At 55.0% G+C, this 26,442-nt stretch overlaps 1 protein-coding gene across 1 annotated transcript; it reads left to right on the top strand.

The window, feature by feature from the left end:
* Positions 1 to 26,115, top strand: RIPK4 (receptor interacting serine/threonine kinase 4). The gene is made up of 8 exons (XM_055569721.1): positions 1 to 198; positions 9,935 to 10,226; positions 15,054 to 15,202; positions 17,051 to 17,100; positions 19,354 to 19,512; positions 20,283 to 20,386; positions 21,645 to 21,906; positions 23,589 to 26,115. Exons 1-8 carry the CDS (start codon positions 17 to 19, stop codon positions 24,746 to 24,748), a joined length of 2,358 nt encoding a protein of 785 aa, XP_055425696.1. The 5' UTR covers positions 1 to 16; the 3' UTR covers positions 24,749 to 26,115.
* Positions 26,116 to 26,442: the final 327 nt, after the last annotated feature.

Raw genomic sequence — 26,442 nt, 5'->3', positions numbered from 1 at the left:
CGGTTAGACGCGCGCGATGGAGGGCGAGAGCCGGGGCCCGTGGGCCCTGGGGCTGCTGCGCACCTTCGACGCGGGCGAGTTCGCGGGCTGGGAGAAGGTCGGCTCGGGCGGCTTCGGGCAGGTGTACAAGGTGCGCCACGTCCACTGGAAGACATGGCTCGCCATCAAGTGCTCGCCGAGCCTGCACGTCGACGACAGGTCAGCGGCCCGGGCAGGGGCGGCTGCGCTGGGCGGGCGGTGGGGAGCCTGGGTTCCGGGCGTTCCCGTTCTCTCCACCCGAGTGGCCTCCGGGGCAGCCTCGGCAGGAAAACCCAGCGCCGGGAGAGGCCGTGAGCCCCCGGCGGGATGGGCGCCGCTGAATGGGTGAAAGGGACGCGGGGGGCGGCTTGGCGAGCTCCGGGTCTATTTGACCGCCGGGGTCCCGGGAGGCTGCTCCTACCGGAGACCCTCGGGGAGCTGCGTTCGCCTAAGGAGTTGTTGAGTGCCTTGTATTGTTACCTGGCTTCCGGTGGGCCCCGGATTTTCAAGGTCCCGAGCTCGCCTTGCATCTTCGACCCTCGGTGGCGCGTCCGGTCCGCCCAGGTCCCACCCTGGCGCTGCGGTTTGCTCCCGGCTTAGAAAAATTGCCGTGTGGGGATCTGGGCTTTGTGAGTGAGTTAGACTCCGTTCGACTTACTTAGTAATTTACTTTGGAGCACAAATTGGTGGAAGACTGTAATTATTTCGGTCGGAAGCACTGGACTTGGCTTGGCCAGGCTTCCTCAGCGCCCTAGCACTTGAGAGTCTCTACCTGGCTTGGGCCTGGCGGTGGGTCCGGCAGGTGGCCCGGGAGCCTTGTTACAACACTAGGCGCTTTCTGGTCGCACACTGTCTTTTAGGCTGATTTCATTTCCAGACCAGGCCTCTGGGGAGCGGCCTTGCACTTACCCACTTTGTGGCCGGGCCACGGCGCCCTCCTAGACCCCGGTTTCCCCATCCAAAGCTGGGAGGATATCTGCTTGTCCCTCGGTAACAGGGGCGCTCAAATAAAGACAGTTGGAAAGGACCAGAGCTGCCCCAGTTAAATTCAGCCGGTGGATTATGGTCTGTGTGTACTTTTAGGGGAGAGGGAGATGGGAGGAGAGTCTTGAGAAGCAGCTCTTTTTGGCTGGGGGTTGTTCACTGTTTATGGTTGCATTTTAATAATTTATAAGCTTTAGTTGAGTGCATCTAAATTACTTAGCCTTTGGTGAAGTTTGCATTCAAAATGGAAGTTGTGTGGCATTTGTGGTTTGTATGGAGCCATGCCACACAATGCTTGTTGCCAAGTTGGGGCTCTTTGCAACCCCATGGACTATAGTCCACCAGACCCCTCTGTCCATGGAACTTCCCAGGCAAGAATACTGGAATGAGGTGTCATTTCCTACTTCAGGGGATCTTCCCCACTCAGGGTTCGAACCCAGTGTTTCTTGGGTCTTCTGCATTGACAGGTGGGTTCTTGGAGAGCTGTCTCTATAGTCAGCCCTGAACAGACACAGACTAGGAAGGTGACTCCTTTGCTATCTCAGAGACCTGGTTTCTAATCCTCGGCTTATTGAGTGATGGGGCCTGCAAACTCTAGCTCCCCTCCCCCTCCACCCCCCATCACCCCTTCCCCAGTGGTGGCAATGCTCATTTCCAGGGTGGCCATGTGTGCCCCCTGGACTGCGGTATGCAGAATCACAGTGCGAGCCCTGGACTGTGGTATGCAGAATCACAGTGCGAGCTGCCACAGCCCGTGGTCCTCGATAGGAGGAAGCCCTGGGCATCTTCTGCGTTTTCATCCTGGCCTAAGAGATTATACAGCAGAAATATTGGTGGGTTTTTGCTCTAAGCCTCAAATTTCAGTAGAGTGGTGCCAAGTGTCGTGCAAATATCACTGGCTCAAAGGTGAGCAGCCTGAGAAGCTCTGCCTCGGATCCTGGGAGCTTCTCAGTCTGGGAGGGGCGCTGTGGTTATTTTGATGAAATCTGAATCACTTTGAATGCCAGCTCATAGTTAGATACTGAAAGGCAAGACTCTTGCCACTGTGTAGATATTTTTATGCTCTCGGGGGCATTTATTTGTCTGCTGGAGTCTTCTGGCCGAGTTTTCTTCATCAGCGAGGGCTTTTAACATCACCTTATTGTGTTGGAAGAGCAGAGTAAACAAGCAGGTCCCCAGGCTGACTCATCAGCCCTCCCTAGGATCTGTTATTTCCAGCATCCAGGCCCTGTTTCTTGTTTCTTGGGTGGCCCAGTTGGAGGTCGGGTTTCTCCACGTGAGGCAGGCCACTTAGGATCTTGCATGGCCTGGTTGTAAAGTGTTTTGTCCTGTAACTGGAAGGCTTTCCTGCCCTGCCTGAAATAGGCAGGTGGAGGCATGTGCTGGGCAGCTGGGTCGAGGTCAGCATTGCCCAGCGGAAGAATTCACCTCTTGCGCTTTGCCAGGCTGAGTTGAGCAGGCTGGCTTCTGCGTTAGCAGCAGATTCCTCTGATTGAGAAGATGGTCAAACCCCTGCTCTTTGTAAAGAAAACTCTTCAGAGTTAATTATTGACGCTTTGGTTTGAGATTCTCATTCGGAGTTCATGCCCCTCCCTCATTGGTGCAGGGGGAGCAGGCTTGCATCCGTATCTTGGAATGGTGGAGTGTCCGGCCAGATTTCCACAGGTTGGCTCCATGCTCTTTTGATGAGCTGCCCACCATCCTGACCCTTCTGTTTGCAAGATGTTTCCTGGAGCGGGGAGTTGATTTAACTGAGGTTCCTGGGTGCAGCTCCCAGCCCCGTGCCCCTCCTGGCCAAGTCTTGTCTCACCTGTTTTTAGGCTGGTACTTCTCACCCCTGCCATGAGGGCCTGACCTTTTCCTTCCAAGGGCCTCTTCCACTGGTTACATTGGGACCCACTGCAGGTACAGGTGTGGGCTCATTTTCATCAGCCGCTTCTCCCTCTAGGGAGGCTGGGGTCTCCTGGCCCCAGTCTTCATGCCATCCCTTGGCCACAGCGGGGCCTGATCCCCAGCACCCATTGAGGGCTCCTCAGAGTAGCAGGCTGCCCCAGACTATGTGAGCAGGTACTTCTCTGTAAGAAAGTCAGGGGCCGCCTGGTCCCAGCCACCCCTTGAAGTTTGCAGCAGGCAGAGGAACACCTGCAAGGTAGCTTCCAAGGGGGACCTGGGAGAACTGATACCCCCTTCATCTTCATCTCCCCCTCTCATGGGGACATCTGGTAGTCTGGTAGTTCAGGGGAGACGTGTGTCCTCCCAGCTGACCCTCATTAGGGGATCTTGAGGTTTTGGGCAGGGCTTAGTTGAGGGGGGGCATTCCCATTTAGGTGAGAACTAGCCCTGCAGGCCCGTTCCTCTGGCCCCCACCCCTGGCTAAGAGGAAGCCTGGGATAGCTGAGCACCAGCCGCTGCTGGGTGATTGGCCGAGGCTCGTTGGGGCGAGCCTGAGCAAACCCCAGGTTTGTACATACAGAGCCGACAATCCGACAAGCCTGGTTCTTGTCAGTTTTAAAAATAGCAGTGTGGGAACCCCTTGCAGGCTCCCTGGGAACGTAACTGGGTTGGTGCACAGAGAGGAGGCCGGGCCGGGAGGCTCAGGAATGATTAAATGGTGCTCCTGCTGCCTCTTCCCATAGGTGCTTCCCAGCGCTCTCCCTCTGAGGAGCTCTTTGTTACCAGGTGCCTCCCTGCACCTCCACCCTTCCTCCTCTGCCCGCAGTTTCCTGAGGCTCCTTTTTCAGAAGCCTGAGTCCCAGGACCCTTTTTCTCCCCTCCTCCCCACAAGGTACTTGCCTCCAGATATGGCTGGATGTCTTTAGAATTTCTGCCTGAGACTGGAGGAGAACCCCATGGCTTCTCCAAAAAAGGTCCTTTGGAAATAATCAGTTTGGGACTTCCCTGGTGGTCCAGTGGCCAAGACTCCTGATTCAGGGATGCAGGGAACTGAGATCCCACTAGCCGAAAGGCAGCTCAGCTCAGGCTTCAACAAAAGATCCCGCATGCCTCAACTAAGACCCGACACTGTCAAATGAATATCAAAAGAAAGAAAAAAATGATCAGTCTGGTGAGATTTCTCATCTCTCCCCACCCCCCGCCTTCTCTGGGGTGGGGGAAAAGGGTTTCAGCCAGAAGAAAGATTGTACTGACCTAAATGGTGCTGAGTAAGTGACTTTAACAAATTAGACCCCAGCTTGGTGTTCCGTCTTGGAGCAAGAGGGGTGGGGCGGGGGTGCTTTCCCCCATTCCTGCTGGGAAACAGCAACCCTTCCCCAAATGGGAGAAAGGAGATGTGATTGAAATGATTACAGAAGAGAAACATGACGCCAGCCCTACTGAATTATGCCTAATTGTAGACACGCTTTTAGCACGTCACCATTTTGGGGTTTAATGAAGACTGATGTCGGTGTTCTTTGGAAGGAATGATGCTAAAGCTGAAACTCCAATACTTTGGCCACCTCATGCGAAGAGTTGACTCGCTGGAAAAGACTCTGATGCTGGGAGGGATTGGGGGCAGGAGGAGAAGGGGACAACAGAGGATGAGATGGCTGGATGGCATCACGGACTCGATGGACGTGAGTTTGAGTGAACTCTGGGAGTTGGTGATGGACAGGGAGGCCTGGCGTGCTGCGATTCGTGGGGTCGCAAAGAGTCGGACACAACTGAGAGACTGAACTGAACTGATGTCAGTGGACTCTGGTGGCTGGAGCTTCATCCCTCGCTGGGTGGAATGGGATTGGATGGTGAGGAGTCTGGGCACCTGTAGGCCCCTGGCCCGGTCCTACACCTGGGTTCTGGGACCTGTTTGACAGTCTCTCCTGGTCCTTAAGTAGTAGCAGCCATCACAGTATCCAATCTCCGTCCTGTGTGTTGTTATCAGCATAAACTGGAAACACTGCTTTGAGGAAAAGTGCATTTAAATTTATGAAAACACAGTGGTGGTTTCATTCTGTGTACGAAGCACTTTCCTGTCTTTTCCAGCAGCTCCCGGAAAGGGCCCAGCCCAGCCCTGACTTATTGAACTGCTGATACTGCCAGGTGTGCGGTGGGGTCGGGTGGGGGCTCCTGGCACGGTACCAGAGGCCCGGGGAAGAAAGACCTAGAGGATAAATGGGACGAACACCTTTTGCGTCGACCTTCCTGAACCTGAACAATGAGGGTGGTTAGGGGGCTCGGCCAGCCCGCCCCCAGTTCCATGTGAGGGGCTCCTTCCGGGTTCCTTTGATCCCCCTGCTGCATGGTCCTGGAACCCCCTTCCCCTCCCCGGTGGGTGCAGCCAGGGTAGGGTCCTCGGCTTTAAGGCATTTCTGACTGAGCTGTCACGGAGAAGGTGATTTGTCGCTGGAAATGCAGACTTCATTTCCAGGATATCTCACCTTCCTCCTCTAGCTGTCCTGGGATGTGTGGTCAGTGGTCACACTGACCTGTGTCAGTCATAAAGCCTGCCTGATGTTGCTTCCCGAAAGGGTACAGGCAGTCTTAGAACATTCCAGCCACAGTCAACTCTATGGAGCAGATAGCTGCAGGGCCGCCCCCCACCCCGCTTAAACAAAGTCAGGTTAATGGGGGTTTCAGTTTGGCGGGAAGGGCCCCGGGGCAGGGGAATGAGCTGGGAACCTGCTGACCTCGGCTGGTGGGGCTGCCTAGCGGCTCCTCTAAGCCTAACGAACTCAAACTCTGCCATCAGAAGTCACCTGCGTCTTATGTATTCAGCCCTTTGGGCAAATGGAACCAAACACTTTTGCTGAGAGGCACAGAGCCGCTCTTCATAAGACCTTCAGCCTCAGTGTAATTGACAACCTCCTTGGCTGTTGTCAGGCTGGCAGGGGGGTGGGGCTGGGGCTGGCTCTCAGAATGTCCTCTGAGCGACTGGCCTGTAAACTCTGGAACCAGCAGTGCCTGGAAGCCTGCAGGCCTGGGGGGGGGACTCCCGGGGAAAGTGTGTCTCTGTCCATCCCGTGGCCAAACATGTCAGGGCCATGTGAGTGCTGCATGCTGGACTCGTGCTGGTGGGGAGCAGTGGCACACCAGTCACTTTAAAAGAATATGAAAGAAGGCAGGAGGACCAGACAAGTCACAAAACTGATTCTTCAGTAGGGAACAGAAGCAGCCCCAGTGCTGATCCCCACCACTGGGTAGTGAGTGTCAGAGGAGGGTGCTTGAACTGGTTAGTGTAGGTGACGTGAGGTCTCTCCGGAGGAGGAAGAAGGGGATGGACCAAGGGTGCCATTTCCGATCCTTAAGTGACTTGTGTTGTTCAGTCGCTAAGTCGTGTCCAGCTCTTTGTGACCCGATGGACTGCAGCACATCAGGCTTCCTTGTCCTTCACTACCTTTATTTTAAATTATGCTTGATCCAGCCCTTTTCTGGTATAGATGTCCCTCGAGAGTGGGTACAGGGCTGGGGTCTGCCTGCAGGTCATCCTGGAGCCCAGCAAGCAGCGCGGCTGCAGGGAGGGGCTGGCTGGGGCCAGGCATCTGAACCCAGGCTTCAGCCCAGTCTGGGGCCCCCACAGGGGCTCTTGTGGGCATCCTGCTGTCTGTCCATTCATTGGCTCTTTAACCAGAGTGCTTAGGAAGCGCATCAAACTAAGGCGAGTTAGCTCAGTTTTGTTTTGTAGTCGTGTCTTTATTTACTCCTGATACCTGTCACACTTGTGCTTGAGGCCAGTAAGTAGGGTTCTCTTGCTCCTTGCACCTGATTAGAACTAACCCACGCCAACCCTTCCTACCTCTCACCTCCTGCTGCTTCCCTGAATGGGGAGCCGCCTAGTGATTCCCAGTAGCGTTCTAGGACCATCCTTGTTCCCTCCCTCTTCACATCCAATCCATCACCAAGCCTTAATGATTCTCATTCAGAAATGAGCCCCACATTGACCAGCCTGCGCCCCCTCTACTTCTGGCAGCCAGGGCCCTGGTGACCTCCCTGAGTGGGTCACCCACCCTGAGTGTGTATAGCCCCTCTGCTCCCGTGGTTCCTAGCCTGGGCCCCCCTGCAGAAGTGGGGCTGTGACCTCCTCATAAGCCCTTACTTTTGCCTGCCCTCTGCCCACCCAAGTTAGGGACCCCCTTTATTAAACCTCCCCAGGTCCCTGTTCTTTCCCTTCAAAGATCTTGGATTTTTCAATGACACCTCTCTTTTGGGGGTAATTTTCCATCTTCTCCCCTAGAAGGTAAATATTCTGAAGGCAGGGAAAGGTCTTCTTGTCATCAGTTCTAACATGTAGAGGATACACAGTAAATATATGTCAATAAATGAATTTTAATTGGATACAGATTAAAATTAAAGCAAATGCTGGGAGTACTGAAGTGGGCGATTCCAGGCTGTAGAGGTTTATTTTAAATTTGGCTAAAAATGCGTTAGCTCTGTTGCCGGGGTTGTCAAGCTTAACCCTTGGCTTTTGGGGCTGGATAAGTCTTGGCCTTGGGGGCTGTCCTGTGCAATGCAGGGTAGGGGGTGGGCAGTGCTCCTGGCTTCTCCCCACTGGATGCCAGCAGCCCCCAGCTCTGACAACCCACATGTCTCCAGGCAGTGCCAGTGTCCCCGGAGGCAAAGTTGTCCCTGGGTGAGAACCACTGGTCTACATCCAGAGATCTTCTCCCTGAGACGCCCACCTTGGTGAGTGTTCACGGGGCGGGGGGCTCCCCTCCCAAAAGCAGGGGCTGGACAGGTAGGCAGAGGTGCTAAGATGCTGTCCAGCCGAGCCCACTGAGGGCAGAGCCAGAACCGGTGTCAGCATGTCACGGCTCTTCCTTGCTGGTGGCCCCACCCTGGGAAGTGCTTTCGTGCCTGTGAGGGGAGCCTGGGAGTGAGCTGTGGTCACAGAGAGGAGGCTGGTCGGTGAGAAACAGACTCATTTTTCTTGGTGGTTTCTGATTCTCCAGCAGGCTGAGAAGTGGGACCAGGGGCAGGTGGGGCGGGCAGGTGCACCCAGACTCCAGAAGAGCCCCTGTGGTGGGAACCAGCCATCCTGGGTCTGGGTGGGGTGGCTGGTGTGGGAGTCTGCCTTCTGGTGGGGAGGGGTCCCTGCGGCCTCTTGTGCTGCTTTCTGCTTCAGTTCCTAGCCCTCCATGGGCTGTGTGCTTCTGAACTGTCCCTTAGGAGCTTTGGAGAAAACAGGTTCCTGGCACCCACCTAGAGCCCATTCCCCAGGAGCAGGGCTGAGGAATCTGCATTTCAGTCAGCTCCCAGGTCCTTTCTGTGGTGGCCAGACGCTGTCCTTTTGGGCCTCAGCCTCGTCTCCTGAATGCACCCTGAGACTTTGACCCGTCACACTAACCCTGACCAAGGCCCTGGGTGCTAGGCTGTAAGGCCATGGGCTGCACCAGGAAGTGACATAGAGCGGGTTTGGCGGATTTTCTGACAGGAGAGAGCGAATGTTTCAGGCTCTGCAGCCCACAGAGTCTGGCCACGCATCTCTGCCTTGAGTATAGAGGCTGCCCTGCCCCTGGGGACGTGAATGGATGGGCAAGACTCCCAGCCAGAGTTCCTTTACAAAATAGGAGCTGGCCGTGGACAGCAGTTCGGCAGTTTCTCAAAAGGTTAGACATAGAAATACCACATGACCGGGCAACTCTCCTTCTCAGAGTATATCCAAGAGATAGAAGCGGGGACTTGAACCACCTGTGTGTATAAATGTACAGCATTAGTCCCAGTAACTGAAAGGTGCAGACCAGCCAAGTGCCAATCGGCAGATAAGCAGATAAACACAGCATGTCGGTTCCTACAGTGGAATGTTACTCAGCTCTGAGAAGAGTGACCTTCTGGTGTGTGCTCCAACATGGGTGGACCGGGAAAGCATGATGAGTGAAATAAGCAAGTTACTAAAGGACAGGTATTGTATGATTCCACTTATGTGAAGTCCATAGAGGTTCTGGGAAGTGGAAAAGAGGTTGGGGGCTGCGAGGAGGGCTGCTGTTGGGGTGGGCACAGACACTTTTGTTGGGATGATGACAGAGTTTGGGTGGAGAGAGTAGTGTTGATTGTACAAGCTCGTGAATGGATATTGATGCCTGTGAATTGCCCACTTGTGAATGGTCACAGTGATAAATACCGTGTTACGTGTAATTTACTACAGTGGCTTTAAAGAGGAGGCGGCTTTTGGACAGTGGTCTCTGCAGACCCTGCTCGAGACCAGTGCTCTGTGGATTTCAGTGTGGGGTTGCGGTCAGGAATGACGAGGCCGGATGGAGTGATGGGCTTCAAAAAGAAGGGGGCTGAGCTCTTTGGGTGGACAGTTCATTACAGCTTTTAACCTGAACGTCCCTTCTGGCATCCCAAGTGAAGGATTTGTCAGCATTGGCCGCCGCCTCTGAAGCCCAGAGCCTGCACTGACTCAGTGCTGCCTGAGAGTTTTCAGATCATAATCAGTCTCTGTTTTCACCTCTGATAACCCCAAAACATGTAGCTGTGTTTGAATAACCATGGAACCGAAGGCCTTGGAGGGCCCAGAAAGTCCCCTACATACGAACCTTTAAGTTGCCAACTTTCAAAGATGTGAATGTGCCCCTGTGTGTCAGCTGTCGTGCCGTACACTGTAGCTCTCAAGGTCCTGTACTGTAAGGTTAAAAGATGTTTTCTTTCTTAATTTGTGTTTGTTTTTTAATATATTATTTCTGAAAAGTATTTATAAACCTAGACAGTATAGTACCATATAGCCGATTGTGTTAGTTGGGTACCCAGGCTCACTTTGTTGGACTTACGAACATGCTCTCAAAAGGAACTCTATCGTATGTAGGGGTCTCACTGTATTTGACACTAAAGTGAGCCCTGTGTGTATGTGTGCACACACACCCATGCATTTGTACATAGGCATACATGCGTTTTAGCAATTTTGTCAGCCGTATGGAGCTGATTGTCTCCTGGCTGCGGTGCCCGTGTTTGCGACCAGGCGACTGCTGCCCCCCATGTTCCTCATGTCTTTGAACTTTTCCAGGGAGCGCATGGAACTCCTGGAAGAAGCCAAGAAGATGGAGATGGCCAAGTTCCGTTACATCCTGCCCGTGTATGGCATCTGCCGGGAGCCCGTGGGCCTGGTCATGGAGTACATGGAGACCGGCTCCCTGGAGAAGCTGCTGGCCTCCGAGCCGCTGCCCTGGGACCTGCGCTTCCGCATCATCCATGAGACGGCCGTGGGCATGAACTTCCTGCACTGCATGGCCCCGCCGCTCCTGCACCTGGACCTCAAGCCCGCCAACATCCTGCTGGACGCCCACTACCATGTCAAGGTGGGGGTGCACGGGCAGGGCTCATGCTCTGGGGGTGCAGGGGGAGGCTGGACCTCAAGCCCGCCATCCTGCTGGACACCCACTACCATGTCAAGGTGGGGGTGCCCAGAGAGGGCTGGGTGCTCTGGGGCTGGGGTGGGGAAGGTGGTGGAACCTCAGAGCCAGCGAGAAGTCAGAAGAGGAGGTGGTTCTCCTGCAGGAAAGAACTCGAAACAGAGGCTCTCTCAGCATCAGGACCCCCACTGTTGTTGTGTGTGGCTGGTCCAAATGCCCCAATGGTGTAGCTGGAAAATGGGCTCTTAGGAACACAGGTCACCCTACCCCACATTCTGGATCAGGACTCGAGGAGTCTGGGCTGATTGGCCATCTGACAAAATCAGGTTAGAAAGTGGACCACGGATTGGCCGTCTCTGTGTGAGGCCCGGTGGGGCTGTGTTTCCCCTTGGTGGTTCCTGGGGTGATGGGAGTCTCGGGGTGTCATGGAGAGAAGCCCTGGAAGGACTCAGGGCTTCTCTCCATGACACCCCGAGACTTCTGTTGTCTTCACTCAAGGCCTGTTAGTTCTGATCTTTTTTTCGGTAAGTTTATAAAGCAGAAAAGCATGAGGTATAATATAACTAAAAATCGCCCGCTGGGATTGGCCATTGTTAGTGCGTTCAGGTTTGCATTTCTTTGAAGATCTCTGTCCATGGAGGGCACGAGGTGACCTGGGTTCTAGGGCTCACCCAGCCGCCACGGCCTCCCCATGCCTCAGGAAGGCAAGTTGGTGGGAAGACCCGCATGCCACGGCCTGGGTCCCCTCTGGCTCCTTGGCATCCTCACTCACCCTTGGAAGGAAGGCTGGTCCCCTGCACGCAGCACCCACCGCCTGCATCCTGACTCTGCAACAGGCACAGAGCTCTGGCCAAGTCCACCTGTGACCCATGGGGAAATCAGTTTTCACAACAGATGTTTAGCTACAATGTGTCCTTAAGGAGATGTCACTCAATGATCAGATTTTAGCAGAAATTCGAAGTACACTCCTGCTAAAGTGAAGCAGGGAATTGAGAAAACAGACATCAGGTGGGTGGTTCCTGGTCCGCCCAGCTCTCTCACCCCTGCAGTCCTGCTTCCTTCTGGTTGGGGTGCTGGCCTCACGTGTGGACCCTCTGCCCCCCCATGAACATTACAGGGTTGTGACTGGGAGCCTGGGGTCCATGGGCACCCAGTCAGTGTGAGACCTTGGATCTCAAACTTGAATATGCCCAAGAATGGGGAGGTGAGGACAGGTCCCTGCTGTTTGCAGAGGACCCCACCTGCAGGAGCGCTGCCACATCTCCCAAGGAAAACACCACGTGAACGGTGGCTCCTGCCAAGCTGGGGCTCGGAGGGTTGAGTCAAAGGCCCGTGTTGTCCCATTGTACATGGTTGAGCAGAGGTTAGAACCACATTCGGGGGCCCTGGAGCCCTTGTCCGTCACCCAACCCGCTGCCACACATGGGGTGCTCACAGACATAATGGGTGGCAGGCGTTGTCACGCAGGGGTGGAGTGGGTAGTGGTGGTAGGTGCCCAGGCAGCCCCCGGGGTGCAGTGTGAGGAGACACTGTAACTCCAGCTCAGGGTGGGGGTGTTCAGGATTGGGGGGCACACACAGAACAGCTCAGGGTGGGGGTGTCACTGGGTGGGACTGGTCTCCAGAGAGGACCAGTCAGGATTGGGGGGCACACATGGAACAGCCTTTTGGTGGAGGAAGTCATGGAAAGTTCTGGGTTTTAGGGGCAGGGGAAACAGACATAGTTGGATTAGAGTACAGGGTGTGGGAGGGTTGCTGAGATATCGCTGGAATAAAATGCGCCTTTCTTAGGGAGTCCCCAGTGGGCACAGCCCGGCCTGCAGAGCCGTCTTTTCAGCATCATGGACCACAGTGGGCCCGGCGGGGCTTGTATTTCAGCCCATTCCCTCCCCACGGTGCAGGTTCCTCTGCTGATAGCCAAGTTTGGGCCGGGAGGCCACGCCCTGTAGGACCATGGTGACCTTCCTCCCAGCACCCTCCTCAGCAGCACAGCCTTCCCGTGCTCTGCCCCTGGCAGGTGGGGTGATGGCCCTGTTGTTGGGTCACCGCGCCTGGCCCATGGAGTTGGAATGGCCAGGACACAGTCCCTCTGTTCTGTCCATACCGGATGTTGACCTTCATCCAGGGATGGTCCTGATGCTGGGCGCACAGTAGGACTGAACACTCGCCCAGCAGGGTGGAGAGTGCCACTCGCTGGCACCCGGGGCTGGTGTCCCTGTGGTCTGTGTGTTTCTGCGTCGGCTCTGAGGCTCCTCGGTTTGAGCACTTTCTCCCTCCGCTTTCTTCTTCCTCCACTTGGCAGCCCCTGGCTTGGCAGGCCTGGCACTTTTGACAGTTTTAGGAAGTGGGTGAACATTCCGTAAAGGACCATGCGGCTTGTCATGGAGGACCTGGGATGGCTGGGAACAGGTGGGGAGGGATGCTGCCACTTTGAGGACACAGCCAGGGTACCACCCCACTTCCCTGGAGAGATCAGGAACGGACTCCTCCATGACTCCCTATTTATGGGGCGGTCACCACACATAGCCCCAGACCAGCAGAAAATCTGTTTATAGTCTGCGTTTCTTTCATCCTCAGGAATGGCTCAGTGGGAGCTTGGTCTGAGGTTCTAAGTCATCCACTGGATTTCTGGGCAGTTCTTAGTTGATGGTTATTTGCAGTGATATAACTGGAATCTGCAATCTTGAAATAAGATGATAAGTTGTCACTCCACCCCCTTCCCTTGATCCCTCCAGACTACATTAATGTCCATAGATAGGAGGATTGGAACTGAAAATTTCACAGCAACCACTATGTTTTGGAATGAGTATTCAAGACGCTTAATATTAAATGAATACTTGATATTAAGTATACAAAGTGTCACTACTAAAATATTAATTTTAAGCAGTAAACCCATTTCAACTTCATAATGCAATAACTCGACTTAAAACCTCAGGCTACACTTGAGGCCCAGGTTGCTCAGCCCAGACTGTGTTCAGAGGGACACCCAGGGTCCTGTCCTCTGTGGTCCACAATGGCCTTCTCCCCGAGGTGGCGCAGCCCGCCCCTGCATTCGGTTACTCTCTGTTAGCCTCATCCAGCTGGGCCCGGCTGGGGAAGGGCTGTGTCTTGGGGCCTGTGTGAACACCGGCTCTGGGCAGTACCAAGGTGGACACTAAGTGTGAATTCATTTGTGAATTGTAGACACTTGCTGTTCACCGGGATTGCCACTCTGTCCCTCTCTCCAGGAACCTGGGGACAGACGGGGAGATGAGAAAGGTCAGGTGGAGAAGTCTGGCGGGCCGGAGGGTCAGCGGGCATCAGAGGATTCTCATTTCTGAGTTTGATTTTGACGCCAGGGCTTTCACATAGAATTATGCATATTTTCTTTTCGCCACGGATGTCATGAAGCAGCTGGCTGTACCTGAAAAGAGCAGAAATAAAAAGAAAGGGCAGCCAGCACGCTTCTGAGAGTCTGGTCCTGACACTTACCACTCGTCCAGCTGTTCCCTTGTGTTGCTTTCTCCTCCTGAGCCGTGGGGTTGGGTGATGGGTCTGTTGTGGGGAGCTGGCCCTTTGCTCTTCAGAGTGGAAAGTGTCTTGGAGGCCAGAGAACGGAGAGCTGTCGGAAGCCCGTAAGTGGCCAGACTGGCCTCCTTTGCATGGACCCACGCCCACCCTGGCACAGCCTGGCTGCAGAAATAGGGGGCCAGGTCCAGTCTTGCGGGCTTTCTTCCCATCACCCTCCCCACCCCCCGCAGATGTGAGGCCCGGGCCCCCAGTCATGAACTTCCCTCGCTCAGCGGTGATGACACCAGGCCCCTGGCTTGCCTTGTGGGCAGGTGAGCCCAGAACTAAAGGCCTGACTCAGCCGCATTTCCGATCACTCCAGAGGTGTGTTTGAGGAGGAGCCCAGAATTAATTAGAAGGCTTAGAAAAATCCATGAGGCTCAGAGGAGAATTTATAAAGGGGCCATTTTCCACCTGCCGGCAAGTGTGGCTTAACAGCAAGGGGCGTTTAACACCACCAAGCTCTGATTGACAGCCGGGGTCGGGGGCTGGAGGGCGGTGGGTCCCTGCAGTGACTTCCCCCTTGTGGCTTCCCCAGACCTTCAGGGTGGGCACCTTTGTCCCAGGAGCCGAGGAGGCAGGGGGGTGTGAGGGCCAAGCCCCTGGGAACAGGTGCCCTTGGACTGGTGGGCTGGGCGGTGTACGAGCTGGGTGCAGGACGCTGGGATGCTGTGTGTTTGCAGACAGCAAGTGTCTGTCCCCAGAACATTCTGCGTGGAGGACAGATTGGTCGTGTGTGTTCTGCTCGCTTTAAAGGGCTTCTGAAGACATATTTCCTTTTAAAGGACGTGCCACCACTTGCCCGCTTCCCCAGCTGCGAGATTGCATAACTGCTTTGCCCCAACACCTGAAAACGAAGGGCCGCTTCCTCCCTTTGTGTGACGGGGCAGACACAACGCCCCACAGACAAGCCGTAATTCTTCAGTTCCCTCTCCCAGTGAATTCCTTCCTGATAGTGTCATCTTTTCCCGACCCGTCAAGCCCTTAATGTCTTCAGGCTTGGTTCTTCCCTGGCCGGCCGGGCCTTCCTGCCTGGTCGGGGAGTGCAGCTGACGTGAGAGCTGCGGTCCTGTGAAGGGACCTGCACAGCCAGGCTGGGGGACCGCGCCCCCCAACACTGCTGAGGGGACATGATGATAAACGTCCTGAAGCGGCAGCCGGGCCACCTCGCTCGGCACGCTGCCAGCCAAGCCTGACCAGCCCCCTCCTCGCCGCTCTGTTCCAGATTTCTGACTTCGGGCTGGCCAAGTGCAACGGGCTGTCCCACTCGCATGACCTCAGCATGGACGGCCTATTCGGCACCATCGCCTACCTCCCTCCAGAGCGCATCCGGGAGAAGAGCCGGCTCTTTGACACCAAGCATGACGTGTACAGGTGGGCCCCAGGTGTACAGCCCTGGCCGGCTCTGCACCTTCATTCCTCGGGTTTGGACGGGGCTTTCCCAAGGGCTCCCGGGTACCGTCAGATAAGAGGTTCAGTCCAGATGAGAGGGCGTTTAGTCGGTGATCACAAGCCACCCCAGAACTTTCTCTTTTCTTCTCTTTCCTTGCTACACTGTGCAGCATGTGGGGGTCTTAGTTCCCTGACCAGGGATCGAATCCGTGACCCCTGCATGGGGAGCTCAGAGTCTTAACCAGGGACCGTTAGGGAAGTCCCAACCCCAGAACTTTCTTACAAGAGGAACTTCTCTGCTGTGGGTGATGCCGCTTAGGATGGAGGTCGTGAATGGCTGGTGTCAGTCAGAGCCGGTTACGTAACGGATGGGCAGCCCCTGCCTGGTGAGAGCTTCGGTGTTTGTAGGAAAGGTGGGCTTCCTCACGTGTCTGTTGAGACCACCTGCTTTCAGTGGTCTGTGCGGCTGTCTGCATGTGAATTCAGGCTCCCAAATCCAGTCCCTCTGGCTCAGAACTTACCCTTCCGAGCATCACTGACCTGTGACAGGAACGTGGACACCTGGAGGCTGTTCACAAGGCAGCATTGGGGATTTCTGAGCCAGAGAACAATCGGGAATCACGTGGTGGCATCGTTTCCCAAATGGTCATGGTCTTAATCCCTCAGACTTTTGAAGAAGAAAAGCAGGCGGGCGGGTGCGAGTGGCACTTAAGCCCCGTCATTGTGGTTCTTGTCCACGCGGATGACTGTCACCCTGAGCCCTGCGCTTGTGTCATCGCCGCTGCCTGGGGTCCCGGCCGGCCGGTTTGACCACAGCCGCCCTGCCTGTGCTCTGCTGGGCTTCTCCCTGTCCGTCTGCAGGCGAGCAGTACGGGGGCACTGGGCCCGGCTCGTAGGGTTTAGGGAGAATAACATTCTCTCTTTATTCAGAGTTGAATTTCAGTTTTTGAACTGGCAGATTTCAGTTAATTTTCACTGAGGACTTTTGGGTCTCTCTAAACAGGTGCTGTTAACCCAATGCAGGCTGATAGCCCACGTTTGGACTTTTTTTTTTTTTAATTTACCAGATTGAGCTCTTTGGGGGGTATATCCAGAGCAATTATATAGATAGATTGTGTGTGTATGTGTGTGTGTATACACATGTATATATATGTGTTGTGTATGTATATATTATATATATAGATAAATATGTGTACATATATAAAAATATGTGCATACACACACACATTTATGTATGTATATTTATATGGTTGGACAAAATGTTCATTCCTGTATTCCGTAAGATGTTACAGAAAAACCCAAATGGACTTTTTGGCCATCCCAATTTGTATATGTATTACCACACAAGTATATATAGCTTCTAATCACCACCAAGGGCTGTGGATAGCTCAGCTGGCTGCCCGCTCGTCTTTTCCATGCACTTGGATGACATCAGTGGGCAGGTTACTCAAGTCACCGAGAGCTGTAGTCAGCATCTTGTGGACGTGTCTGCAAGAACGTGGTGCGAATGAAGCAGTCACGCCGTTCTCCTCACAAGCTGATGGTCCAGGGACAGGGTGGCTCCCTCTCAGGGACCCCTTCCCGCTGTTTGGACCGACAGTCCAGTCTGAGCTTCCAGCATGCCTCGTCCCACAATAAGAGTATTTGCCCATTTAAAAAATTCATGAAAAATACCTCCATGTCCTCTTTCTCTCTCTCTCTCCCCCTGTCTCTTGAAGACTCTGGTTGAGGGGGTGGTTTTCCTGAGCTTGTTGCAGTGTTAGGGGAGGGGGGCTCTGGCTTTGTTTGAGAATCTGACTCGTAGGCACTAATGTGCCCGTCTCCTTGCAGCTTTGCCATCGTGATCTGGGGTGTGCTCACGCAGAAGAAGCCGTTTGCAGGTGAGTGGACATGTCGGGGGTGGTGCAGCCGTCTCTCCTGGCCCCGTGAAGGGGGTGCTTTGTGGTCCTTTCTGTGTAAGAAGGGCCTGCCAATCGCAGAGGGGGCTGCCCTGGTTCGTGGAGCTGGTGGGCTGTCCAGGCAGGTGGGGTGGTGAGGCTGCTCTGTCCAGCCCAGCACATCAGCACGGAGACCCACGGCCCACCTCATTGCGGGCTTTCACATATGCCAAAAAGGTGATCTCTTCATGCAGTTCACATACAGGGAAAGGCACAGATCCGATGGGGTCCAGTCAGTGGATCTTGTTAGGTACCAGCTCATTCTTTTGTGTTGTGTGACATACACAGCATATAATTCCCATTACAATTTTTTAAAAGAAATTCTTATTAGCATTTAGTTGCTAAAATTCCCATTTTTAATCACTTCAGCTATGCATTGTGGTGTTAAGCTCACAGTGTTGTACGACCGTCCCCACCTGGACCCCCTGGCGCTTAGGCAAGTCATTCCCAACCCCCTGCCCCCAGCCCCTCATCACCACTCACCTGTTTTCTGTTTCTGTGGGTTTGTCTGTTGTACTTATTTCCAGCTAGTTTTTTTTTTTTTTTTAAATTTTGTAATTTTTGGTTGTAAAGCACATGTCTAACAGAAATGACTACCAGAACTGTGTTGAAGTGTATGGTGCAGTTGTGTGAAGGGTGTTCTTCTTATGGGGCAGCCAGTCTCCAGAATCACTATGTAGATGCTGCCGCAGAGGGGTGCCTCCAGGTCAGAGTCCCTGGGTCAGCCCGCCCAGCCTGAGAGCTGGGAGTTTCCTCTTCCCCCGCACCCACCAGGCACCCACCACGTGGATTTCTGGCCTTGAGATTTCAGTACCTTGACTTGGTTTACTGGAAAAGTCAAGTACTTTTTCTCTTTATTTTGGAAAGCTTTCCTCTTCCTCTCCAAGCCTATCTGGGCTACTTCATCTTTTCTGGTTTGACCAAAAAGTTCTAAAAATGCAGGTCAGAGTCAGTGTGCAGCCCTAGGTCTGCTGGTTGAGAAGCAGAGTAGGATCCTTGTAGGGTTTTGTCCGTAGTCATTACCCTGTCTCCATGGCGCTGCCTCCTCCGCGGAGGTCCAGGGTCTGGGTTCTTTTCAGTGTGGCTGTGTGCCCGTCTGACTGCCACCGTCTGCTGGACACGGCCCCTGGGGTCAGACACATGATGGGAAGGAACATGGGAGCTGAGGCGCCCGTGCTTTATCAATTGGTCAATGGGCCATCCAGGGAGTGCAGAGGCGGCTTATGAACCTGTTCCGTCTGTGTTTGGCAGCAGAAACTCTTCCAGGTGTTTAGGTGACTTACGTTTTATCCAGAGGACCTGCTGGGTTTTGGAAGTCTGAGTTATTGTGGAGATAACATGTAGATACCTGAGCTCGATATTGCATAAGATTTAATGGGAAAGTGGAACAAAACATCAGAGCAGACTCCTGGCAGCCATCGGTGACTTTGGGCCAGTTTTCCACCCCTGTGGCTCGGCATCTCGGGAGTCCCCTGATGTGGGCGTGGTGGGAACCAGAAGCTTGCACTCCTGCTTGGTCGCCGGTGTGGCTTTAGGCTGATTGAGGAAATCTGGGCCCTGAGGGTCGCCTTGGGCCCCTCATTCTGTGACCAGGATGACGATGGTGAGGGGTCCGTGCCTGCTTCTGCAGGGGGTTAGAAAGGAGGCCAGGTGGGACCCAACGTTACAAATTGCAGGAGAAGGGTCCCTGTTTACACAGCCCATGTGTGAAGGGACTGAGAGCCATGTACCATCACCGGAGCTGGCTCATCGCCAGGCACCTGTGCTTTGGGGTAGGAATTCAGAAAGACTTTCGTCGTTGCAGGGAGCTATGGGCCACTTGGGGCCTGACAGTGTGACTCCACGGTTCATCAGTTTTCCTCTGTTTGGGCCCCTTTGGAATCTGCCCCGTTAGATATTTTGCTCCTTTGAACTTGATTTTTCTTTGAGTTTGCTGCACAGAAAGATCTCTGTGATACAAGAGAGTGATTCCCCTCGGTAGATCACAGGTGGTTTCCAACATCTGGAACATAGAGGACAGGTGTGTCCGGCAAGGTTAAGGATTTCAGAAACCTCTGTGCTTTGAAGAGGAAATAATACCGTGTCTCCCGGGAGGGCGCCCAAACTTTCCCACGGTCGTCGTCGCTCCTCCTGAAGATAAGAAATCTGACCTCAGCCCCTGGGAGCTGCCCTGACTTGTGCACCTTCCCTTTGCAGACGAGAAAAACATCCTGCACATCATGGTGAGAGTGGTGAAGGGCCACAGGCCGGAGCTGCCGCCTGTCTGCAGATCCCGGCCGCGCGCCTGCGGGAGCCTCCTTCGCCTCATGCAACGCTGTTGGCACGGGGACCCCCGGGAGCGGCCCAGCTTCCAAGGTGAGCGCCCGCCCTGGGCTCCGGGAGCCCTGCTGCCTGACATGCATGCTGTCGTCCCAGGGGATGGAGTTGATGGCCAGGAAGGGGACAGGCAGCAGCCTGGACGAGGAGGCTATTCACAGACAGAAGTGCCAGAGTGAGCCCGCCTCCTGTAGGCTGTGCCCACCCAGGGCCCTGCCCATGGCCCTCCAGCTCCCAGGGCCAGGGAGGGGTGCTGTCCACTTCCGGCTGTGGCCTGCTGTCCCGAGGAGCCTGGTGTTCCAGGTTCAGATACAGTAGTGTATCTTTTGGGGACCATGTGACCACTGGCCTGTGGCCTTCTTTGCATTTCTCTTGGGGCCTCGTCCCCAGGGAACAGCTGTGTCCTTTGGTTAGGAAAGTGATCCTGATGCCGTTGGAATTGATCATGACATTTCAAACATAGGAGGAAAATGAGTGTGAACGAGGTGCTGGCAGCCTGGTGCTGGCAGCCCAGGCCATCGGGGTACAAGCTCTGGCTGGGCTGGCTAGCGGGGCTCCCTGGACGAAGGCTTCTTGGGGAAACAGGGATACGGTGGCTCCTTTTAGAGTCTGGCCAGACCCTGCATGTGGTTGCTGATGGGGGTGCCGGGGGTCCGCTGTGAGCTTAGCCAGGGGCCAGCAGCATGGGCAGCGCTGACCGGTCAGACTGAACACCGCAGGCGCTGGTCCCCTCCAAGGTCACAGGTTTAAGTAGCTCATTTGCTAATTCATTGTCTGAGTTTCACACCCGATTGTGTTTTCCTCCAAAGAAATCACTTCTGAAACTGAAGACCTGTGCGAAAAACCTGATGAGGAGGTAAAAGAGACAACTCAAGACCCAGATGTGAGAGACCCGCCTGATGCTGAGGCTGAGGTAATGGGGACCCTCCCGGGGCCTGGTTTCCACCACATCAGCTTCAGGGATTGAGTCTCTGCTTCCTGCAGACGCCCTGCCAGCCTGAACCACCTGCCCGGTTCTGAGGCTTAGAGCCGGCTGCAGAATTCTGTCTCAGGGCAGGGGTAGGTCCATGGTGTGCTGGCCCCAGATTGGTTTCCTGCCTGATGGTATCCCATCCCCACCTGCTGTCTGTGCTTAGGGAAGGGCAGTGTGGGCCCATGGCTGACATTAAGTAGCCGCCGCCTGGATACTGTGTGTGTGTGTTTTCTGACTGCACTGCACAGCATGTGGGATCTTAGTTCCTTGACCAGGCACAGAACCCGCACCCTCTGTATTGAAAGGGCCCAGGCTTAACTATTGGACCACCAGGGAAGTCCGGCCCGGATGCGCTTTGAACCAGGGGAGCTGCTTGAAGCCCCCGCTGGGCCACACTGGGGAGAGGGGTCTGGGCTCCAGGGGTCTGGGTGTCTTTCTGCACCTCGAGGTTGGGGATTGGTGCCTTTCTAACTGCCCATAAATGTTTTTCCTCTACGAGTGCCACACAGGTTATGTAAGATGTGATAAGAAATTCTAACTATGCTAACTAAATAAATACATTTAAGGCAGTCGGACTTGTAAAGTGGAGGCTGATAAACTGACTTTATAAGGTGTTATCTGGTGTTATCATCCCTGGCCGGGGTGTAAGGCTGGCAGGTAAGTAACCATTTATGGTGTGTCTGCTTTCTGAGCATGAGGGCTGTGTGTGTCAGGTCAGGGGCAAAGCGACGGTGGAGGGGACCTGGCCCCCGCTAAAGAAAAGAGCGGCCCAGCACATGGGTGTGACTCGGCGCACCAGGCCGCTGGGTCGGAGGATTCAGGGAAGGGCCATGAGTCCCTCGCAGGCTCTGATCCCTCACCAGGACCTGCCTTTCTCCCCGCTGTCAGGACAGAGCCTGTGAAGGGCCTGTTAGCACGTGTTGAGCTGGAATGCCATGCCCTCCCCAGGGCTGGGCCCCACACCTCACCTGTGCACCCGCAGCTCCCAAGCCAGCCTTGCATGGCCCCAAGGAAGGTTCAGGGTGTTAGGACCCTACCCAAAACCATCTCCTTCCTCCGTTTCTCTTTAGCACCAGCACCGTGTGGGAACAGGAGTTGAATTCTCTGTGTGGCTCATGGGCGACCCACGTGTTCCCCTGATCCTGCCCCATCTGGTCATGGATGGAGCCTCATCTCTTCTGTCTGCTTGTCTCCGCAGCCTCCCGTGCCCACCCCACTGAAGCGTGCCTCTGCCCCCACCTTCGACAACGATTACAGCCTCTCCGAGCTGCTGTCCCAGCTGGACTCTGGCATCTCCCAGACCCTTGAGGGCCCGGAAGAGCTCAGCCGCAGCTCCTCCGAGTCCAAACTTCCGTCAGCGAGCAGCGGCAAGAGGCTCTCGGGGGTGTCCTCTGTGGATTCTGCTTTCTCCTCCCGAGGGTCACTGTCCTTGTCTTTCGAGAGGGAGCCTTCAACGAGTGGTGAGCAGGGGCTCCACACCAGAGAAATAATGGGTTTAATTCTGAGGGGGCAGGCACGGTGTGAGCAACTGAAAAGGATCGGGCGTCTTGTTTCTTGGCCCGGCTGCAGTTCTGTGTTTTCTGTAGCCCTTTGCTCATTGGGTTTGGGTGTCAGTGCACACTGGAGGGGCACGCGGGATGAGCAGGTGGCACTTAGGTGTAAGGGGAGTGGGTCACGCCCCTGGCTGCGTGGAGGGTCTCACCTGTGCCGACACCGCGTGCAGGGACTGACCTCAGGTGTGTAGGTTGAAGAGGCTGGATTGTACCAGGTAGCCCAGTGAATGGATGGACCCCCTCTTCCTGGAGAGCTCTCTCTCTTTTGTAATGTCAGCCCTGTACCTTCTCAGGCAACGCTGGGTACACACCCATTCTTTCTTATTTGTGGGCTCCCCTTTCCTGGGCCTGCAGTGTCGTTGGAGGTCATAACTGTCTGGTCCTGACTATACACCTTGGGTTTTCTCTCTGGAAGGCACTTTTCCCTGCTCCAGCCCTGTCCCAGTTGCTGGCCCTTGGGCATGAGGGCCCTTCTGTGAGGGTCTCACTGCATCTCCTGTGAGGACGATGTGTGAGATTTCCTTTCCATGAGGAAAAGATGGATGTTCATGTGTAGGGCTGTAGCACAGGGGTGGCCGGAGGGTCGTGGGGAGGGTGCAGACCTCAGGAGGAAGGGGAGCTTGCTCTTCCTGGGGAATCGGGAATTCTTCCTGGAATGAGGACCTTGCCTAGATGCCTTGGCCCTCCTGGGATTTTTAGAGTGGTGTGTTTGGGATTAAAGAGAGCATTTTGAGTAAGGAGACACCTTGCAAAGATGCAGAGGTAGGGAAGGCCTGGCTGCATTGGAGGTGAGCAGTCAGCGCTGAGGTTGGAAAGAAAGAAGCACCTGTTTCCCATGGAGAAAGTCATTAGAACGCGCTCTTCTCAGGGTCTGGTACCTTCAGGTGATGTGTTCATGCTTAGATCAGTCACTGGTTCGTCTCAGGAGCCTGTGCTGAAACACCAAGTCCCAGCTGCATTTACTCTGTTTTCTTAGCACACCCAGCACCCCCTCCTCCTATGCAAGGCTCCTTGAGCATGTTTCCCATGAAGGCGTCTTGTTTCATGCATATCAGAAGCCCAGACAACATATAAATCAAACATTTACATGTTTACATCATGAGTAACAGTCCTTCTAAAGTGGGAGTCTCAGTCCTTGGAGGATTTTTCTAGAAAGCATCCTAGGTGGTGGTACTGGGACAGGAGGCACTGTTTGGAGGTTGGGCTGCAGGCAGCTGCTTGGCCCTGGAGGGATGCCCCAGGGTGGGAGCTGCCAGATCTCCAGTGGCTCGGGGGCTCCTGCCTGCTCTGTGTTCACTGCCCTCTCTCCCTCGTTAGCAGTCACTGCCATTGCTGAGCACCAGCAAGGGCCTGAATTTTATATCCTTTATTTAATCACAACTTTATCGGATAGCTGGAATGATTTCATTTTGCAATTTGACAAAAGAGCATGTTGGGGATATTCATTGACCTTCCTGAGGTCTCCCCACTAGGTCTTAAACCGCATGGACAAACACTTAAGCGATTTCAGGTAAACAGTAGCTACGTTCAAACACCGGCCAGACCTCAGGAGCCGCCCCGTCTGACCCCTGCATCTGCTCTCCCCGCAGACCTTGGCACCACGGACATCCAGAAGAAGAAGCTGGTGGACGCCATCATGAGTGGGGACACCAGCAGGCTAATGAAGATCCTGCAGCCCCAGGACGTGGACCTGGTCCTGGATGGGGGTGCCAGTCTGCTGCACCTGGCCGTGGAGGCCGGGCAGGAGGACTGTGTCAAGTGGCTGCTGCTCAACAATGCCAACCCCAACCTCACCAACAGGAGGGGCTCCACCCCGCTGCACGTGGCCGTGGAGAAACGGGTGCGGGGCATCGTAGAGCTCCTGCTGGCCCGGAAGATCAGTGTCAACGCCGCAGATGAGGACCAGTGGACGGCCCTGCACTTCGCGGCCCAGAACGGGGATGAGGGCAGCACGCGGCTGCTGCTGGAGAAGAATGCCTCCGTGCATGAGGCAGACTGCGAGGGCCGGACGCCCATGCATGTGGCCTGCCAGCACGGCCAGGAGGGCGTTGTGCGGATCCTGCTGCGCCGTGGCGTGGATGCAGGCCTGCCGGGGAAGGACGCCTGGGTGCCACTGCACTACGCCGCCTGGCAGGGCCACCTGCCCATCGTCAAGCTGCTGGCCAAGCAGCCAGGGGTGAGCGTGGACGCCCAGACGCTGGACGGGAGGACACCCCTGCACCTGGCTGCCCAGCGCGGGCACTACCGTGTGGCCCGTGTCCTCATTGACCTACACTCCGATGTCAATGTGTGCAACCTGCTGGCGCAGACGCCGCTTCATGTGGCCGCAGAGACGGGCCACACAAGCACGGCCAGGCTGCTCCTGCACCGGGGCGCCCACAGAGAGGCAGTGACTGCAGAGGGCTGCACTGCTCTGCACCTGGCCGCCCGCAATGGGCACCTGGCAACCGTCAAGCTGCTGGTGGAGGAGCGGGCCAACATGCTGGCCCGGGGGCCCCGCAGCCAGACGGCACTGCACCTGGCTGCTGCCGGTGGGCACTCAGAGGTGGTGGAGGAGCTGGTCAGCGCCGACGTGCTCGACCTGTCCGATGAGCAGGGCCTCAGCGCGCTGCACCTGGCCGCCCAGGGCCGACATACCAAGACAGTGGAGACTCTGCTCAGACACGGAGCCCACGTCAACCTACAGAGCCTCAAGTTCCAGGGCGGCCCCAGTCCCACCGCCACGCTCCTCCGGCGGAGCAAGACCTAGCCTGCTGACACGGGAGACGGGGCCCAGCAGGGTTCCTGTCCCAGCGTCGTGCTCTGCTCGTCACGTCCGTGGCCTGCGGGACACTGACCAAGCTTAGGCGTTACCCGCCCTCCCAGTGAGGTTGATCAGTGTGCTTGGCCGCTGCTAGTGGGCACCCGTGTCGGAGGGATGGTGGTCCAGAGGCATTTGGTTGTGTCCCTCACTCCTGATGTTGGTCCCTCGGTGACAGAGCCGGCAGCCTGAGCAGCTGCCCGGAGTCCACAGGAACGCAGGTGTGGGAGGAGCTGAATCTTTTGTCTCCATTTGCAGCAGTGAAGAAGCTTGCTCCACAGAGTTTGAGTGGGATTGTTTTATAGAATATCGTTAATGGATGAAGAGTGGCAGCTATCGCTTGAGATCTGTTAAAAGCACTCACTTCGGGGACTTCCCTGGTGGTCCAGTGGCTAAGACTCCATGCTCACGATGCAAGGGGCCTGAGTTTGAGCCCTGGTCACAGAAGTGGATCCCACGCGCTACAATTGAAGATCGTGCATGTACAACTAAGACATTGTGCAGCCAAATAGATAATGAAAATTTAAATAAAAAGTAGGTTAATCTAGTTTGTGGGCAACGAGCATAAACTGATAAGTTGGTTTTTTAAAACAAAAGCAGTCGTCTCACTGGCCCTTCTACACCCAAGTTTGTTTGTCCATCGCTTTGTCCTTGTGGGTGGCCACACATGGATGCCAGCCATGCTACCTGCCTTTGTTCATTTCATGTTGCATAAAATATTTGAACTCTAAAGTCAGCTGTCCAAAAGTCAGCACACAGCCTCAGTTCTGGACTCAGAACAGTGTTACTGAGTTCAGTGACCCAGCTTTCATGTCCTTTTCTCTCCAGTTCTTATTTTTGGAGAGACGGTGGTTTGTGGCGAGTGATGCTGTGTTGGGGTCTCCTGACTTGCTTTACAAACAGCTACACTGTGCAGGGGCCTCAGCTTTCGGGGTGTGACCCCCGAGACGACTGCAGGAGACAGCCTCATGGTCTCGGCTATAAAAGCACTGTTCCTTCATCGTCAGGGGTGTCTCGCACCTCCCGCCGATGCTGTTGTGAGAGTCAGTTTGCTGAAGGGCCGCAGCCTGTATGCACACATGCCCCTTAGCCTGGTGTATGAAGCAGAGATTGATATTAATGTACCGTGTATGTTAATGTGAATCTGTGGGCAGGTTACTTCTTTTCTATAACAGGAAATATCCCGACTGCTTAGAACTGGCTATGTTTTAATACGCCTTGTGCTTTACTACGTTATATTACTGTTGGATGTAGAACGCGTGGAAGAAAGTCTGCTTGATGTCAATAAAGCTGAGTTCTCTTCCTACTTCTCTGAAGCCCATGAGACTACATCTTTTTATACATGAGCTCATATAATCGGATTTCTGCAGACCAGAGGTCGAGGCGGTCACACGTGGTGTGGAGACGCCCTTTGGAAGGGCAGCCTGGAGTTGAGGTCAGAACCAGGGGTGACCTGGCAGCAAGCTTTCCCTTGTTACCGACCAGGATAGCCAGGGCGGGGACCACCCAGCACACAGTATCCGCGTGCTGTGTCTGCTGCGTCTCAGCCCCAGCCTTGGAGACATGGTCCCGTGGGCTCAGGTGTCTCATGACTTTGTTGTCACTGTGTCCCCCCTAGAGACGTACCTGCTGCCTCACTCCGA

Source organism: Bubalus kerabau, chromosome 2 (genome assembly GCF_029407905.1).
Source record: "Bubalus kerabau isolate K-KA32 ecotype Philippines breed swamp buffalo chromosome 2, PCC_UOA_SB_1v2, whole genome shotgun sequence".
In the NCBI taxonomy this organism is placed as follows: Eukaryota; Metazoa; Chordata; class Mammalia; order Artiodactyla; family Bovidae; genus Bubalus; species Bubalus kerabau.
The sequence above is the reverse complement of the archived record's forward strand: the minus strand, read 5'-3'. Positions and strand labels throughout refer to the sequence as shown.

Coding starts and splice junctions, on each gene's coding strand:
- RIPK4 (XM_055569721.1), top strand. CDS start 17: ATGGAGGGCGAGAGCCGGGGCCCGTGGGCCCTGGGGCTGCTGCGCACC. Junction 10,227..15,053: donor ACGCCCACTACCATGTCAAG/GTGGGGGTGCAC, acceptor GCTCTGTTCCAG/ATTTCTGACTTCGGGCTGGC. Junction 21,907..23,588: donor GAGGGAGCCTTCAACGAGTG/GTGAGCAGGGGC, acceptor CTCTCCCCGCAG/ACCTTGGCACCACGGACATC.